The 18648-nt window shown below is 39.4% G+C and overlaps 1 protein-coding gene across 1 annotated transcript in view; it reads right to left on the bottom strand.

The window, feature by feature from the left end:
- Window positions 1–233: 233 nt before the first annotated feature.
- itfg1 (integrin alpha FG-GAP repeat containing 1) overlaps window positions 234–18648 on the bottom strand; it is a 167074-nt gene continuing 148659 nt past the window's right edge. The window contains exons 15-18 of the mRNA XM_004539805.5: window positions 18510–18634; window positions 13399–13481; window positions 12456–12573; window positions 234–1360 (exon numbers count right to left, since the gene is read on the bottom strand). Of these exons, the coding sequence (XP_004539862.2) occupies window positions 1301–1360; window positions 12456–12573; window positions 13399–13481; window positions 18510–18634 (386 nt within the window). The 3' untranslated portion in view covers window positions 234–1300. The remainder of the gene's footprint in view (window positions 1361–12455; window positions 12574–13398; window positions 13482–18509; window positions 18635–18648) is intronic.

Below are 18648 nucleotides of genomic sequence, written 5' to 3'. Positions count from 1 at the left end.
AAATTAAAGGCTGTTTAATTTAACCGTGCAACAAATTCAGATAATGAGAGCATAAAAAGAGGATTATTTTGAGTGGAAATTTGCCACTAGCTTCTCAGCAAGAAAATAAACAAAAAAATGTTCTTGGAAAGGAGCTCCAGTGGGAAATTCCTAAAAGTGATCAAGTATGACTTTGGGGTCATAATTTTATGAACAGCTTTAAGAGGAGTGGAACAGGGAAAGAAACATGTGACTTAAGCAGAAGAAACCTTTATTCTCAACTTTAGTAAGTAAACACATTTAGTAGGTTGAACATTCATTTGCAAGCCAAATAAATTACATACACCCACAGTTAATCATTTGTTAAAAAAAGTGCAAACCACATGGAAAACCATGAGCTCATTCTTGGAATATAAATAAAACACACCGGAGCCACCCAGCTCTACAGAAATTAAAACATGAAACTAGCGAACTGTACTTTATTCAGCAGGACAACCAGGCGTCGGATGATTTGCAGGACTTTGATGCAGCAGAATTAGACATTTACAGACTCCAGGCTCTTTATTTTGGCACTCCCATGATGCAGCGTTTTAGGACAGACTCAAAAGAGACAAACTTGCACTCAGCAGACATGAAGGCCATTCATTATTTTTAGTGGGATCGGAAGCATAAAAATGTTCTGCAGCATCATTATATCACATTATGTTCACTTTTCACCAATTGCTGTCTGTAGCTGTGAGGCTGAATCAATATAATACAATCAGTTCAGTTTAATTTCACAGGAAAAAACCCAAGAGGTTCATCAGCTGTGCAAAGACAATGGACAGAAACACGTGTGTGGCTTTGAAGTAACGATGCACATTTATATACACACAATGTTAAAGGTGCTTCCTTCCCAGTGAACAAACAAAAAGAAACTGCTTTTATCATTGGAGCTACTTGTTGGGCATTTCAAAAGGATCCAAATACACTAATAACACCACTGACGATCACACTCCTAACGACAGTCGGTCCAAAGAAATCACTGCTTTAAACTTGAGAGTGATTCCCATTAGGATTTCGTTGTCTGTCTCTATGGCCTTGTTGCAGCTCCTGTACTTCTAAAACTGGAATGAATAAATGAAATGGAGCATAAATATTTAACATCTGACTCAAGGACTGAAAAATATCAAAAAGAAACGTTTTGGGGTATACGAGAATCCATTTATTGGCCCTTGAAATGAGTCTGAGTGAAAACGTGTGAAGAGGAAAGGGTGGTCAGGTGAGAGGCATGCGCGGGAGGATGGGAGAGGATGGTCTCCCATGATGCAGCTTTGTTTCTTCACATGGCATCAAAATGGAAACGGTGGGCTTCCTGGCGCTTCTCTCGGTCATCTGCTTTCTGCACAACACACACACACAGAGAAACACACAAAGCCAGGTTTTTAAGGTCAAAGGAAAACAGTCATTTATCTTGCACTGGAGTCATAAATACAAGAGGACACATCATCAGATTTTGTAGCGTATACAAAACAAACAATGACGACCTTCACTTATTTCTCTAAAGAAAGTTTAGGTTCTCCATCATCTGTTGAAATGGATTTTTCACTGTCATGTACAAAAATTAATTTCTAAGGAGGGACAGAGCTTGTGCTGGAGGGGAAGAGGGACCAGAAAGGCAAATCACTACCGTGTATTTTGGGAATGCCCGTGGGGTTTTCAATTACTGGCTAACAATCAGAGATGGTAGGGAAAATTTAAAAAAAAAAGAAAGAAAATCGGCTTGATTATTTCAAATCTTGGGGAATGTGCCATCAGAACTTAAAGGCATTTAGAATAATGCTATTTGAAAGTTAAAAACACTCATCACATGGTTGAGTGAGAAAACACCGATGTTAGTTGACAGTTCTAACGTGACGCAGGATTTTATTGATTTAAGACTTCAGAGGGACAGATCTGATGAAAGCTGTAAAGGATGGATTGAGTTTATTAATATCATGCAGGCAAATGAGTGAGAGTTGTAGTTTAACAACCTCATAACTGTGTTACTTACAGCTTTCTGGTTTCAGTATTCAAGGTTTTGTTTTGTATTACTCCGTCTCTCTTTTATTTTAAACCCCTGTTTGCTCTTGAATCAAATGTTTGGATTTGTATGCTCTAACAGAGTTCGCATAATGTCGTATGATTTATACTACTGTACACTATGTAAGTGCTTCCACCTACACATAACACAGGAGCTGCTCAGCCATGGAAATCACTGCAGGTTTTGTGCTGATGTTAATACCAGTGGAGGTTTGGAACTGTTGTTAGCAGAGCTTTGGCGATTTTTACTCACTATGTTCCTCAACTTCTTTCTTAGAGTTTTTTTTCTGGCAACTGGCTGCTTTTTCAATCATCTTGAGTCCTGTACCTGACCATTTTCAGAGGAATTTTCTTTTCTTTTTTTTTTGTTAAGACACTTTAACACTGATCTACAAATCATTTTGGCACCAACTTACAAACCTGTGTTGTGTCCACACACAAAAGACAACTCAGTTAAGATTTTGTTTTTAGGTATTTTGTTACCAGCAGTCACACAATTTGTTGCAAATGTTATTAGAAGTGACAAAAATAACAGTTTGACAAACATATAATAGTAGTTTTGCAACCACATGATTTTTCCCACTGAGATAATATTGAAAACCTCGGTATACCTCCGAATGTGCAGGGGGTCCTTGAAACATCTGAGGAAACTGGACAAGTGAAGGACAGAAGTGGCAGGCTTAAGAAAACCATCTATAGCAAATGAACAGTACCTGAAAGTCATGTCCTTAAGAAATGGGAAAGAAATTGACGAAATACCTGACACCCGAGAGCTGAATTGGACCTTTAGTTGACATTTGAAGAAATTACAAGAAAGCTTGCGAAGAATAAAAGTGGAGGGTAGCTCAAGACTTTTGCATAGTACTGTGCTTCAACCTTTCCAGAGAAACAGATATTTCTGGAGGCTTTTTTTAAGTACAGGTTACTATGCAATGTTTTTACTGATTTGGCTAATGGAGGGTGGCCCATGAGCCAAATAAATACAAGACCCCTGCCTTAAATTGTACTTTATAACATCTCTAATAACCAAGGAAAAACAGAACAACAGGAACACAGAGTTTTCTGAAGAACTACTGGATTTGCCGTGGAGAATAATTTAGACATCACCTGCTATTATTTCTGCAAAGCCAAGTTACACGGGCACAGTATGTGGGAACCACTGAATACTCCACTACAAACAGGTAAACAGTGCCTGTTCCCCTAACCTCACAATAAACACGAACAACATGTGCAATCACAGAAGCTGTACATATCAAAGCTTGACAGCTGCAGCCTGAGCATGCTGTTCGTTAGCCAAACTAAAACTGATGGCAGTGAGATGACTAATGTGTGACTAAAACGGAAGTACATTTTCTTAAAAGCCAAAAGCTCTGTGCATCTGTGTGCTTGTTGAATGTGAGGACACTGTATTACTTCTAAACCAGAAACAGCTAAAATCTTGATTTGCAATCTGCAGTGCATCGGTCAGAGAACCTGAACCAAGCCCAACTGAACGCACTCAGATCTGAAAGCAGTGCTGAATAGGACGAACCTACTACCATTTATTCTTGGACAGATTGCTTAACTGGAAAATTTGTACTTTATTTACATTTACCAGTTGATTAGTTAAAAATGTGTTAGGAGAAAATGATCAAACTAAAACATTCTGGTTAACTTTGTGGTCTAATGTCTTGATGCATGCTCAATCACCCCAGTAAGTAAATCTCCAAAAGTAAATTCTGTTCATCTGGAGGTAACGTTTTCAGTGGTTTTCCCACTGAAAACGTTACCTCCAGATGAACAGAATCAACTTTTGGAGGTTTGTGGTCTAATGTTCAAATCTGTTAATAAGTGATGCACAAATTAGACTTTTTGTTAGGAGGTTAATATTCAATTACATCACAACAGGTAAAAATGTAATGTTTGCTCCAATGATTAATCAAATTCAAACATCACACAAACACACAGAGTTTCTGTCCTCCCGTCAATGTGAAAAGGCTTTTAAGGATAATATGTGTGCATTCATAGCCAACAGTCTATTATCATCATCTGGGCAGTGGGACAGACAGGCAGGTGTGATGGCTGCAGGCAGTGGTGTACGAACTAAGCTGTGAACAAGCTGACAGACGTGCAGCAGCAAAGTCCACCACCCTCTCCCAACAACACCTCCTCCCTGAGGGCCCCGCTCAAGTCACCTGCTTCTACTCTAATACTCCTGGTGTGCTGATGAAAAAAACAACAACAAAATTTCAGCCAACAGCAGCAATTTCTCATGTTTTCTGTTTACTTCTTTGAACCGGCACCTAACATCGTCTCAAACAGAACAAGAACATGTTATGATGTGAGAGCCCATGAAAGCAATTTTGTAATTTCAACATGTCCAGACTGTGTTCATCCCCGCAGTGCAGGAGTAGGGATAATGTACAGTTCTTTTTGAAGACAAGAAGGAGGAGGCCATGGGGATGTGTGAACATTTGCAACTGTGGTATCAAAAGTCACAGCTGAAGTGATACTCCACCCTACATCTCTCTTTCAGGTGTCAAACTCAACCCCCTGTAGACTTCAAAGGAAAGTGTAAAACGTTTTTCGCCAAAATAAAACTAAAGACACTTTTTCCACCCTTACTGTTGAATTTGTAAGTGTGTCAGAACCACTTTGTCCCAACTTAATGACTGTTCACTACCAACAACCTGAAAAGACTGCGATTTCTTCTCAAATGCTAAATTTAATGAAGAAGTAGTTCCTGCGTACTTGTAATACATGCAATTCTATCTTTCTTAAAAAGGACTGTGAGGGTATTAACTAAATTATTTATAAGCTGCACCTTCCAGAATACACCAAGTTGATGCTTTCCTCACCAGGTGGACGTTGCAGGTTAAAACAACCATTATGCAGAGTGAGCTCTTGCAGCCGTGTGAAAAATGACATGCAAAATGTCTGAGCTTAACAGAAAGGATCTGGGGTCGACCCTGCCGTTTAAGCCGTTTTCACACATAGATAACAGCTTTTAAATTTTTGAGACATCACCTGGAAGAAGTGCAGGTGTGAACGCAGATGTGAGACAAAGTCAGATTGGACATTAGCTGGTCTTTAAAACATTTAGCTCCCTCATTAAAAAGTCTGTATGATGTCAGACAGCGTGGTCTTCTGCAAGCTCTACCCAGACAGCTTCGGTGACTAAAACCACACAGAGTATTTCCAGTAGTGCAAATGTGTGTGAAACTACTGTAAAATGATTATTCACATGTGAAAATGGCCACGGATGAGTTAGAATCCATTATTCTATTGATCAAGGCCGTAACAGTAACAAGTGTCTGATATTCCGGGGTTTATTTGAACAAAATCAGTGATTTGTTCAATCACCTAAACATACATTTTTGGTCCCTATAATCAAACCAAGAACCTACAAATAAAATAATATTGAAGTAAAAAAAGCTATACCCAGGACACAACCCTAATCTCCTTGTTTAAAATTTGCAGACTAATTCCCAACATCAGTCCTCAACCCTCCTTATGTAAAACTAGTCTCTGTACAGAACAGTCAAATCTATAAATGAACCATTTATGTCACTTTGGGAGCCATTTGGAATCAAAGTATTCTTTTGTTTAGATGTTTTATATCGGTGTAATTGTTGGTGTAATCATTCCTGCCATTCCTACTGGCCATGTTTCTCCCAACACAAAGCCAGTGTAAGTAATCAGGAATAAAAAACCTGATCAAGTGGGTATTTTTTAAGTACAAGATTTTCATTTCTGCGGGCATTTCCTAGCTGAGCTGCAGTGAAGGGACAGTCGCACAAAGGGAGGAAATTTTGTGCTAAAAATATGCAGAAGATCCTCATCGATGTGGACAACCTCACACTGCTGAAGCCTCGTGTAAGCTTTGTCTCAACTATGTATTTATGCACAGAATGAGGATTTCCCTTACATCTCTGGAAACAGTACGGGGTCTGTTGATTACCAAGAGAAATAACTGCTGCGACAAACAGCTTACATATGTCTTATCTGCTTTAAGCCACACTTGTAAATGTGTCATAAATCCATGATCCAGTTCTTTAAATGTCGTGTTGGCCCAAGTGGACCTAATTATACCTACTCTATGCTTTTTAGTTGAATCTGAAGGGGACAAGGTCAAAGTTTTAAATAATGAGGTCAGTGCTTGTAACAAGTAAACCCTGTGAGTCAACAGCTGAGGTGACAGACTGATCTAATCACCCAGTTTCAGGAATTCTTTTCTATTTTTGTCTGTATGATGTCAGTGACATCATTCAAACTGAAGAAAATTGCATTAAAAGAAGGGTGGCCTTAAGGAAGAGGAGCCAAAACAGCTGGTGTCAGAGATGGTAAACTAATGGGTAGAACCAACAAGATATACAGTGGTGTAAAAAAGTGTTTGCCCCCTCCTGATTTCCTATTTTTTGTACTTTTGTCACACTGAATGTTTCAGATCATCAAAAAATTAAATATTAGACAAAGATAATGCAAGTAAAAACAAAATGCAGTTTCTAAATTATCTATTATCAAGGGGGAAAAAATCCAAACCTACATGGCCCTGTGTGAAAAAGTGATTGTTTGCTATCACATCTTTGGAAAGCTCAATGTGGCTAGAGTTCAATTTCTCTAGCCACACCCAAGTCTAATTACCGCCACACCTGTTCTCAATCAAGAAATCACTTAAGTAGAATCTGACTGACAAAGTTTGTCCCATTACATCTGGTGTAAAAGTAACGCAGCATTTTTAGAAAGGGAACATCATCCCATCTGTAAAATATGGTGGTAGTAGTGTGATTGTCTGGGGCTGTTGTGCTGCCTCAGGATCAGAAAGACTTGCTGTGGTAAATGGAACCCTGAATTCTGCTGTCTACCAAAATATCCTGAAGGACAATGTGAGCTTAAGCTAACGCGCACTTGGGTTCTGCAGCAGGACAATGATCCAAAAGACACCAGCAAGTCCACCTCTGAATGGTTTAACAAAAAAAAAGAAAAGAAAAAAAGAAGGATTTGGAGTGGCCTAGTCAAAGAACTGACCTGAATCCGATTGAGATGCTGTGGCATGACTTTAAAAAGGCAGTTCATGCTTGAAAACCTTTTAATATGGTTGAAAAACAATTTTGCAAAGATGATTGGGATAAAACTCCTCCACAGTGCTGTAAAGACTCGTTGTCAGTTATTGAAAACGCTTGATTGCAGTTGCTGCTGCTAAGGGTGGCCCAACCAGTTATTAGGTTTAGGGGGGAAATCACTTTTTCACACATTACCATATAGGTTTGGATTTTTTTCCACTTAATATTAAACAGCTCAATTTAGAAACTGATTACTTGTGTCATCTTTATCTAATATTTGAATTTGTTTGATGATCTGAAACATTTAAGTGTAACAAACATGCAAAAAATAGGAAACCAGGAAGGAGGGAAACACCACTGTAAAATACAGAAGGATTATTTTGAATCATACAAAGCTACTCTGGTAGTGTCCATATTATTATCTCATTTATCACTCTAAGAGTAAAGGTTTTGGTCTGTTTTTATAATCAAGACGTGATGAGGCACAGGTTTAAAGGGGTGAAATGTACATCTTTAAAGTTTGTGATTTGGCACAGTTGAAGACAAATGAATAACAACAATTCTATGTTATGTGGACTGCTGATTGTGTAGTCAGTCAATGACTTTGTTCTGTGGGTGAACAGGCAACAAGTTAAAATACTGTCAGATCTTTTTTTCCCTTTCCAAACATTTAAACGTTGCTTAAATGTTACGGCAGAGCCGTTCATGTTTTAGCATAACAAAACGACTAAACCCAGTCACTACATTAGAAAGATTTTTTGAGACGCATGTCCTCTTTTGTGGGTAAGCCAGTGCGTCCCTGATGTTGACTAATTTGCTTCATCCAAAAGACGAGCAGAAACACATTTATTCAATCTTTTTTTTTTAATCCTGTCAGTTTTGGTTTGTAATAAAGCCTTCATCTATCTTCAAAGACTGCAGCATCTCATATTGATTGATGCGGTGTTCTTTTTTTTACTCTTTAAAAAAAAAAAAAAGCAACATGTTTTTAGGGAGCAGATTGATTTGATGTTCTTTCCTTTGGATAACCAATCCACTGGGCTGTGCTGCTGTCCAGGCCTGGTTTAATTGACTGTCCTGGGGATACTACCAATAGTCATCCTGAGGCTTGAATCATCATTAAGCAGCAGAGCATTGATTTGTGTCCATCTAAAGGGTTTTCTGACACAGTGGGCTGGTCTGTGTCCCAAACCAGGTGGAAAACTACAGTGATGCATACTGAAGTCTCACAGGGCTTTAATGTCAGCTAATTAAGTCTGGCCTGCATGATGATGAGATTGATTAAATTCTGCTTCATTGGTTTTTTCTTTCCCACAATTTGTTTAAAGGGGACCTTTCCTCAACTTGTGTCATTTATATACTGTTGCAAAGGTTGATTCTTGCATTAAACATGGCCAAAGTTTCAAATAATGAGGTCAGTGTATGTGAACCTAATCCCTGGGAGACGAACACTCAAAAAGCTCTGTTTCAGGCAGTTGCTCTACTCTTAGCTCTGTGCATGAGATAGGATATCACTAATAAGGTAATCTCAAACACATAGCTCGCTGGCTTTGTGCACAAAAGACTTACCAATCTGGTCAGAAAATCTTCTGCTTGCTACGGGCAGCCAATTGCAATAAAATTGGCTTTAAAGGAAGAGGACAGCTATTTCAGACAAACCAATAGGCTGAACCATAGTGAGATACCATATATGTAAGATAAGACATACCTCCCATATTTGAGCCACACGAGCTGTGAATCATGCAGATCGACTCTAACAAAGTCCAAGAATAAAAATATGGGGTTCAAAATGGTTTAACAGGTGCCTTTAAATACTTGTTTCTTCTACTTTCTGGAATATAGTCATATGGACTTCTTCATATCCCTAGCTAATATTGCATTGAACAGAAGTTCACAGAATTTGTGTAAAAGCCCTGTTAGCTGGTTAGGCTGGGCAACGTGTCTTTGCCCTCATGCTTCTGCCCTCTGCCTGACTTTGTTATTAGAAGAGCAAATACCAGAGGCGGCGGTGCAAACACACAGAAATGCCAAATGTCAATCAGCCGTCTCGCCTTGACCTTAGCGGATGCCCCGCATAAAGGAGATGGGAGAAGATGAGATATAAGAAAGAATGTTAGCAGCTTTTATATGTGATTTACCTTCAGTGTTAATTCTCTGGGTGGTGAAGGAGGTTACACCACATTAGCCAGTCAGTTCAGCTGTGTGTCTTCAAGTTATCAAGGCCAGACATATAGTCCAATTCAAATCAAATTTATCTTTAAATTGTGTCAACCTGAACAACCTGAAGGGTATATACCGACAAGACACTGGAGATCGTCCTCAGATAGAGTCAATGCTGTTTAGCTTTAGGGACAGAAGAACGCTGTGGGTTTAAAACACTGTTCACCAGTTAAATTAGAGACAGCTGCAGTTTGATTTATGGCAGGAAACTGTTATGTGCAGATGTATGTAAAAATAAATGTTGCAAAGTGAAAAGTGTTATTTCACCTTTCTAGAAGTAAAAAAACAAATCCATGTTTTCAATGGTATAAATGACAACTGTAAAAGTGTAGCTAAACAAAGATAAGTCATATTAAAAATCTTGTGCAAGTTAAAAATTACCCACTCATGTCTGTGTTTAGAGTGGCACATTTGAACTGGGTAGATCTGAGTTTTATTGGAATCCACTGATATTACTCTCATATAATGGCAAATATTGATTAGAAGGCATCTGGCTGCTTGCTACAGACCTAATGTTAACTTACTACTAATAGCCTGCTACATTTTAAAGAAAGATGGTGAAATGTTCCTTAAGCATGCTGCCCTGCATGTCAACCATTTCATTATACTTTGGGATTTTGCTCTTTAGATAGATTTAAGTTGCCCTTTCTGTGAATTTGTCTCTAAGCTGTACAGACACTCTAGCCTCCTGAATTTGCACCCAAAATGTTTCTAAACACAACCTTCATAATTCTTGGGCGGTACAGAGGTAACAGAAAAGTAAAAAGAAAACAAACAACTGCAAAGGATAATTTTTTCACAGCACTTTTGTATTTGGTGTAACATGGTAGATAATTGGAATTTCTACTTTTCAAATTGCAGCCTTGGCAGATTTGCATGGGATAAACATCACAGACTACCTCTGCAAATATTCCAACTGCACAGAGTTCCCCAGGTAGTACTAGTCAAGTGCAAACACGGCTTAATTCAACTGTGACTCCCAAGGAGCATTTCAATAAGAACTTCAATCACTGAACCTGAAGTTCTGCTGCATGCACAGTGGAAGCTCAGGATTATGCACAGTGGAAACCTGATAATGCACTTAGTAATCTGAATCAAATGAGTTTTCATATGCATTGTGAATGTTGGATGCCTCACCAATGTGGTGCAGTGTTTTGTTCTGAATTGAAATGATGATGAGTGCGATGTTACATATTTCGGTGCATTTGAATAATATATTCCTGTGCTGCTTCTAATCTATCTAATCAAAGCCTATCATGAGTTTGCAAGTACTATATGATATACCACCATATTATTAAACCATTAAGAAAATGTTACTGAACTGCATGCTGCGGAAATGAGAACTCTGAAACGAGTAGTCAAAAAGGCCAAAAACCTTTCTGGAACTAGTAACTATTACTCTTATTAGGGGTACAGTGGGGGGTAGTGAGACATTTTTGATTACTGTGACTAGTCAGCCTATGGACACCACAGTGTTCAAAGCCAAATATATTGTTGGTTTATGACTGACAACCGCTTCCTTCCTTCTTTCTGTGAGAACAAGACAGAACTGAGTTGAATCTGTGGGCTACTCAACAACAGTACACACTGGGACGGAACATAACAGAACTGAAGTGAAATGTGTGTAAAAGTGTCCAACATAGCCACTGTCTGAGCTTTTCATGCTGTTCTTTTATCTTTGATGTTTGGTAAATGGACGGGTACTCATATAGCCTTTCTACTCAGTTGAGCACTCAAAGTGGTTTCTTACTACAAGTCTCATCCACACAAACATTCATATGCTTTTATCTACGCCTAAGTGCTTTCTGGCATTGACACAGTCTGATGGATGCATCAGGGGCAACTTGGAGTTCAGTACCGTGTCCAAGGATACGTCAGCATGTGAACTGAAGGAGTTCGATTGGTACCAGATGTAGACATGGTTAACATCTAGCTTTACTGGGTGTATGTGCTAACTGGGATTCAAACTCCAACCTGTTGTTCCAAAAACTAATGTCAATACTATACTGTCCAACTTTCAACCAATCAGCATTTGACGTATGTACAGTACGATTCATGTTGAGCTAAGCATTTCTGCTTTTTTTTTGAAGGGCTGCACCCAAGCACGTTTAAGTAGCTTGTGTATAAACAGAATCGTAAATAACCTTTAAGAGTGAAATAACCGTTTTCTTAATTGCATTCCCCATTTCCTGCTCTTGCAACATAGCTTTCATCCACACACTCATCACTCCTCCCATCCACCTGAGCCTGCTAGATGTATCTTGTGTACGTAGTTTGGGCACCAGCCATGCTTATTTATTTATTTTTATCTTTTTGAATTTCGCATCAGCTCAGATGAAGCTGATGCACACACACCCACGTTTCTAAAAAAGAGGGCAATTAGAGCCCTTCTGTGTGTGTAACCATGCTGCATGTCAACCTGAGTGAAGACGCGCGCACACACACACAAACACACACACAGGAACACATTAAGTGCACATGGTCTCACGGCAGATGGTTTGGAGAAGATGCCAACAACTTACTGCACTGCTCAGCCCAGCAGACTGTGTGTGTGTGTGTGTGTGTGTGTGTGTGGATGAAAAAGGAAACAATCCAGAAAAAAAGAGAACATTTGCGATAATTTGTGTTTGTGTCTGAGTGTCATCAACCCTGCTATGATGGGATACATTTTTCTGAGACTGTGATGTGTGTGTGTGTGCCTCCATTAAAAAAAAAAGAAAAAGAAAACAGTTTTTTTTCTTCACCGGAGGTGGTGAAGAAAAAAAACAAAACCAAAAACATGAAAACATGCATCGACTCCCTGGAGAGCACATTTATGGCGGTAATGAACAGCAGATCTGCCGTGCTGAAAGGACAGAAGAAGGCAATTACAGCTGAACGTCCTTCCAGGTTGTGACCCCGAGAACGAGAGAGAGAGAGGTAGAGCGAGAGAAAGAGTGTGTATGTGTGTCTTGGTGGGAGGCGAGAGGACTACAGGACAGGGACAGTGAGACCCATCTGCTGCTGGTTGTGACCAATCTGCTCTCTCTCGCTCTCTGTCTCACACACACATACACACACTCACACTCTGAAGCAGTAAATCACCAGGAAGAGGCCAACATTAACTACAACACGCTACTCTGTGTCTGTGTGTGTGTGTGTGTGTGTTCTGACCTTCTCTTGCCAATGAAGGATCCCAATAATAACAAGGATGAAGACACACACGCCGATCAGTGCGATGGCCGTCAGCAACACGCTGTTGCTGGGAGTAAGGTACAATTTAGCGCTCCAACTAAGAAGAGGGAGAGAGAGGGAGAAAGCGAGACAAAGAAAGATTGCCATATGCTGTTTTATGTTTTGCCATAGTTTTATCTGACAGAAAAACAATGCAATTACCAAAATGCTGGACATTAGCAGAGACTGTGTTATGTTAAAATAAATAAACGAACAACTCTTTCACTTTCTGGTCATACAGCTGAACAGAATGAAAGACTGCGCTCTCTCTAGTTTCTAAGAACTTTTATGTATTTCCAGAAATCCAGCCACTTTGATGTATTAACTTTATCTTCATCATGATACATCTTGCAATCTGTTAGCTTGTACTTTGTGTGAAAAGACTACCAAGGCGCCTGTTTTCATATAAACAGTCAGTTAGTCTGATTTCACTTGTGGTGTATATGTAGGTATGTGTGCGTTGGCAAACATGCAAGTGTTATGAGCCTATCGAGGAAAGTGCATGTGTGTCATTGTTTGTCTGCGATGACTAGCCATCTGGAGCTCCTCCTGGGTTTTCAGCTACATGTGAATAGCGTCATGATAACATGAGGACACATGCTGCGAGGTAATAGCGTGTGTGCGTGAGCATGTTTTCTCACTTCTGGGTATTGTTTTGTGAAGATATACCACAGAGACGCTGTCTGGAGCGAGCTGAGGGTAACATTAACTCGAATATGCCAGCAAATGACATCAGGCGAGGCGGTTAAAAGTGTTGAATAGTGTCCATAGTAACAAATGTTAACAGGTTCTCTGAGCAAATTATATGACTGTGAACAAGGAAAGCAGCCATTTGTGACCCGTCTATATTGTATTATATCTAGAGGTGTAAGCGTTTATGTACCTGCGGGGTGTATCATGTGGGAAAGGCATGACAATAAGTTGAGAGTTGGGAATGATGGCCGTCCACTCCTTGTTCCTTATCTCCTGAAAAGAGAAGAAAAACACATTAACTGATTATCTTTATTCACAGTAATACATTATAGCAACCATATGTGCAATACAAGCAGACTGCTTTAAGATATGCACACACCGACACAATATGTATGTTAAGCCCTTCGAGGCAGAGTAATGGGTCTCATTCTTAGCTACTGTGGACTTGCTATTTTAAGCCGTGTGTTTCAGACATAGATAACCTACTACTTGAAATAAATTACCCAGGCTATGGTGAATAAAACCCTTTTTTTTCTTTATTGTGAGTGTGGTACATATGGCCGGGTGTATTTGCATGTATGATAAAGGATTTCTGTGGCAGTTTGTGTGCGAGCGCAGCCATCTGGAGAAGTCAGTCTCCGTCTTGATGAAATTCACATGGTCTTTTCATCATGTAACGCATCACATCGCAGCAGCAGAAAGGTCTGCTTTGAAGACTGAATTTATGGGAGTTGAAAGTTAGAACACACATTAAAAGTACATACAAAATTCTAACTGAAGTCAATTATTTTGACAAAAATCTCCAGTCCAGTAATGACTCACTACATCACATCTGAAGACTGCAGCTTGAAAATTTACAAGTTAGAGATTCAGAATTACTATTAAGTAAGATAAGTAGTGTTTTTGAATATTACCACTTCAATTTAGCAAATTCTGGAAAAACAAAAGTATTTTATGTTAATGATGTCTTGTCTCCTGTGTTTCATTTACAACTTGAATGCTCATGTTTACTGGTTTCTTTGTTTGGTATTATATCAACAGTGATTATATTAACACTGAGTGTCCACAGTGGCAGGGATACTGCTTTTAAATTATGATACATTCCTAGTTTACCCAAATAAGAGTTTTGCTTTATATTTCCTGATTAGATCTCGACTCATTTCTGTGTAGGCGAGGGAAAGACAGTGTTTGACAGACAGATCCCTCAGGCTCATCATAAAGCTTATTTTAGTTTGAGATGTTTTAGTGTCAAAAGCTCTTGTTTGCAGGAACACTCTGAATATACTAAAGTACTTTTCTTGTGTAGAAGCTGCTCAGTGCAACCACAATCTGACCTGCTGGTCACGGAACAGCTTCCCTGTACAGGTAGGGGTACAGGTCTTACAAAAGGACACCACAGTGGCGATAATGAGGACAAATGGGACATACTGTCCAATTCTTTTTTTTTTTTTAAGCCTTTTTTCTGCCTACATTTGTAGACTGGAGCAGATAACTTACACTTTACTATGATTTTAAAGCATTTAGCCACATTGCCTGATTCAAAATTTAAATGCAAAAATGAAAGCCTGAAAGGTTAAGCAGGGCCGTTACATGCAGGTATCATGAAAATAAGCAAAAGTTAAAACAGTATGATGAATATATTGAACCTCATAGTTATGCATGAAAGCAGATTAGATTTCTTTTTTTAATTAAGACAACGGTAATGAGACATATGTACAAGAAAAAAACCCAACAAATTTACAAAGAAAAAATGATTTTGCTTTTACAGCAAGAAACCATATTGTATATTTGATTGTATACTAAAAAGGTGGCAAAACCTCATCACGCCACAAACATCCCTAATTACTAAATACTGCAATCATTTTTACCTTGTTAGCTCAAAGAGTAGGAGAAAGGAAGCCTGGTTTTAGCCTAGAAACATCAGGCTATGACTTGGATTTGAACGAGGAAATCGCTTCTCTAAAAGATCTGCAATTACAGAGTGCCTTTTAACTTTCTGCAAACCACTTTCCACTGTGTCCTTGCCAGAACAAGTTCAGTGTCTTGCACATGAATACTTTGGCACGAGAAGGGGCAACCCGTTTACCACACGAGTTAATTATGCCTTGCAAAGTGAATAAATGAGGCTACTTTGCAAGAGGAAAAAAAAGAAATCTTTTATATTGGGGAATATCTAAAGTTCTGAGATGGTTAAGACAGACTTAACATAACTGCAGAGTTTACAAACATTTGCTTAGAGAACTGTTTGACAGCAGCTTGACTCTGCATAAGTTTCAGTTTCATTTTTAGTTGTTTGCTGCCTTAGGGCTCAGCAACTAGTGGTGACATCTGACATGAGACTGACACAGGCTGTATTTAGCATCTTTATAAAACAGGGCTTAGGTTTCTGGAAAAGCCCAGTGTAGTCGTCTGTGTCTGCTAGCGTTCTTATCCATATTATTCTGCTTTAAGAGCCTGCTCAGGCAACTGGGGTTGTTCTCTGGCTCATAATGGGTTAAGAGCGCAGTGGTATAAATAGGAGAAGGGGGCAATATATTAATGATTTAAAGGCTGTAACTATACTCGCAGTTCAGAGGAAAGAATTCCAGTTCTACGTTTGGCAGAATCTGTAAGTGCCACTGCTCTTTAATTGTGACTCCTTTCTTCATCAATTGGAAGGAACTACATCTTGCTATTTTGAATAAGCGTACAGCAACGGCATTGCTTTTTACATAACAAGCACATTCTAGCCGCCAGCCATTGTCGCTTAGCTCTTGGAAAGCACTGCCGTTGGTGCGGCAACTGGCGGGGGAGCAGAGCTGGAGACGAGTCAGCCTCCACTACCGCTGCCTGGGAGCAGATCCGATCTGGCTGTTTGGAAGAGAAAAGTGTTCCTAAGTCTTCAGAGAGAACGAGAGATACTCTGGTTCAAAGCCAGGAAAACTGGCACACTATGGAGAGTGAGAGAGATAGATACAGAGTTAGAGGATGAGGAAGACAGAGAGAGAGTGAGAGTGACAAGTAGGGGACTGATTAGTGAAGTAAACCACTTTGAACAGCAAAGGGAATCCCCTGGGTGGAAGATAAGTGAACAGGAGGACTGAGACTCACAGAGAAAGATGAGGAGGGGTGAATAAATGAGAGGACTGATTGGACAGAGGGAAGAAGATATCCACTAAGATTCTACAAAACATCGCCTTCTGCGAACCAGCGGGCAGAAACTCTCTTTGTGCTGGAGAAAGTGTAAAGGGCACAGCAGGGGAGACAGGAAGAAAACAGGACAGAAATAAAGATTGAAACAAAACAAAAATGAGAGACAAGCAGATCAAGAGAGCTGGCAAACAGAAAGAGCTAAATAAGCCGACTGTGCAGGGTGGCGTAACGATCAGATTTCTAAACCTTCGCCTCTTTTCTCATTACAGGTAGATTCAATGGAGGTACTCCACTCCCCAGTCCCTCTGGACACCAAAGAAAAAACTACTCTGCATAATAGCGCACATCTTTAGGCATTAATTAATTCACACTGTAAAAGGGACAAGAGAGGAGGAAAAATGAGGGAAAAAGGATTGCATTCCTTTGCATGGGAAAAAGGAGGGTGTGGAAAGAGGACAATAACGCAGTTTGTTTGTGATGAGTGTTCCCGGTGCCCTATGCTGTCTGACTAGCGGACTGAGCCATCTGCAATTCTAATCAGCTGTTCAACGAAAACCTTGGTACCACACAGGAGGGAAAAGGGGCCCTGTCGTGCCTAATATTCAGAGTGACAGTGCTACGTTACAGAGAGAAAAAGAGAGACGGAGACGAAGGCGGAGAGAGCTGAACTGAAGAGAGATGAGATTAGAGGTAGTGAAGAGTAGAAATATAGACAAAGAATAGATAAAAACCATAAAATAAAACCAATTTTTTATTATTACTATACTGATCTGTTGCCATATGACAGGAATCACATATGTGATTGATTCAGAGTCATTCATAAACAGTCATTTAGCTGGTTGCTCAGCAAAGATGTGTAGAAGTAGTAAAAAAGGAAGCCATTAGCATTTCTATTTCAGTGGGAAGCTCGCTACACCTTTATTAATTCCTCTGTTGATGTCATCAATCATCCCATACATTAAAAAGGAGCTGTGTAATCTAGCTTCCGTAAAGCATCAATCTGTGTCACATAATTCTCTCAACCTTTATTTACTTTTTAGTCATTAAATGGGCAGGGAAATCTGATTTTCTTTCACCTAGATTCTACTGCGCAATCACGCCTCTAGTGAGATGTGGGTGGCAAAATATGCTTTTTCAAGTCAAATCATTGTTTATGACACCGGAGAAAATATTGTCCTCATTAAGCAGGAGAAGCAGAGGTAAATAAAATGTGAAAATCCCTACAAAAATAAAACTGCTGGCCTGTGTTTAGGTGAATTATACATAAATCAAACCAAAGACTTCCAGTAAAACTTGGAGAGAAAAAAAGTAGTAACTGTGAGATTGTGAAGATGTCATAGTTTTTTTTTAAAGCTAAGATGCATGATAATTCTTTTTTATATTTTATTTTTATATTTCAAGCATAAAAGCTATAAAATGTACAGACTAACGTCTCTCTTTCTATATTTATGAACTAACGTCAACAGCAAGCAAACAGTTGTGTTTATGTCATTTGGCAAACAAGGTATAAAATAGTTCCTTGCATAAACTACTGCTTTAATTAAAGAAAAATCTCAACCAAGCATTAAATGCCTTTGCAAGATTAGGGAGATACTGTAGTCTCTGTTTACCTCACTTTCTAATTTGATAAGAAAGTATGTGGAGGGAAATCCCTCTACTGAACCTTCACGAAACACCTTTCAAACTAATCTCACAATCCCTGGAAGAAATGTGCTACATCAAGCATCATCATGAAAAATGCTGGAGCAGTTGGAGAAAAACAACTTTTTTGCTCTCCGCTTATGACTTACAAAAAGTGCTTCAATTGCTCCCTATATTAATTCATCCATCATTTGATATTTTCTTGGAAGATTTTCTTGTTTTTAAAACCACGATTCCGAGGCTCATTACAGAGACATTCAATGTCTTAGTCAGGCATGCCGTACACTGTTAAATTCAGGACACGTTAAGCTGCTCAGAAATGACTTAATCTGGCATTTGACTACAAGTGTTGTATTTTAAATCACTTTGCACCTGGGGTTGTAAAAGGCTCATTTTTTTGCACAACTTTCCTTCCTTTTGCTATTTGCTGTGACATAAGCTCTGTAAAGGAATCTTCCTCAGACATTCTGTGAGACCATGAACCCTGCAGCAGAAGTACTGGCAGTTATCTCGGTAAAATTTCCTCACCGTCTCTCCAGGCTGCCGGGGGATGCCGACGAAAAGGTGATCCAGGAAGTTGGCGCTGCGTCCGAGCCCCAGTACAGTGTAGGGCAGCTGGAGGGAGAAATAAGCTGACTGGCTTAGCTGACCAGCTACAGGAGGGAAG

Source organism: Maylandia zebra, linkage group LG1 (genome assembly GCF_041146795.1).
Source record: "Maylandia zebra isolate NMK-2024a linkage group LG1, Mzebra_GT3a, whole genome shotgun sequence".
NCBI classification, from domain to species: domain Eukaryota; kingdom Metazoa; phylum Chordata; class Actinopteri; order Cichliformes; family Cichlidae; genus Maylandia; species Maylandia zebra.
The sequence above is the reverse complement of the archived record's forward strand: the minus strand, read 5'-3'. Positions and strand labels throughout refer to the sequence as shown.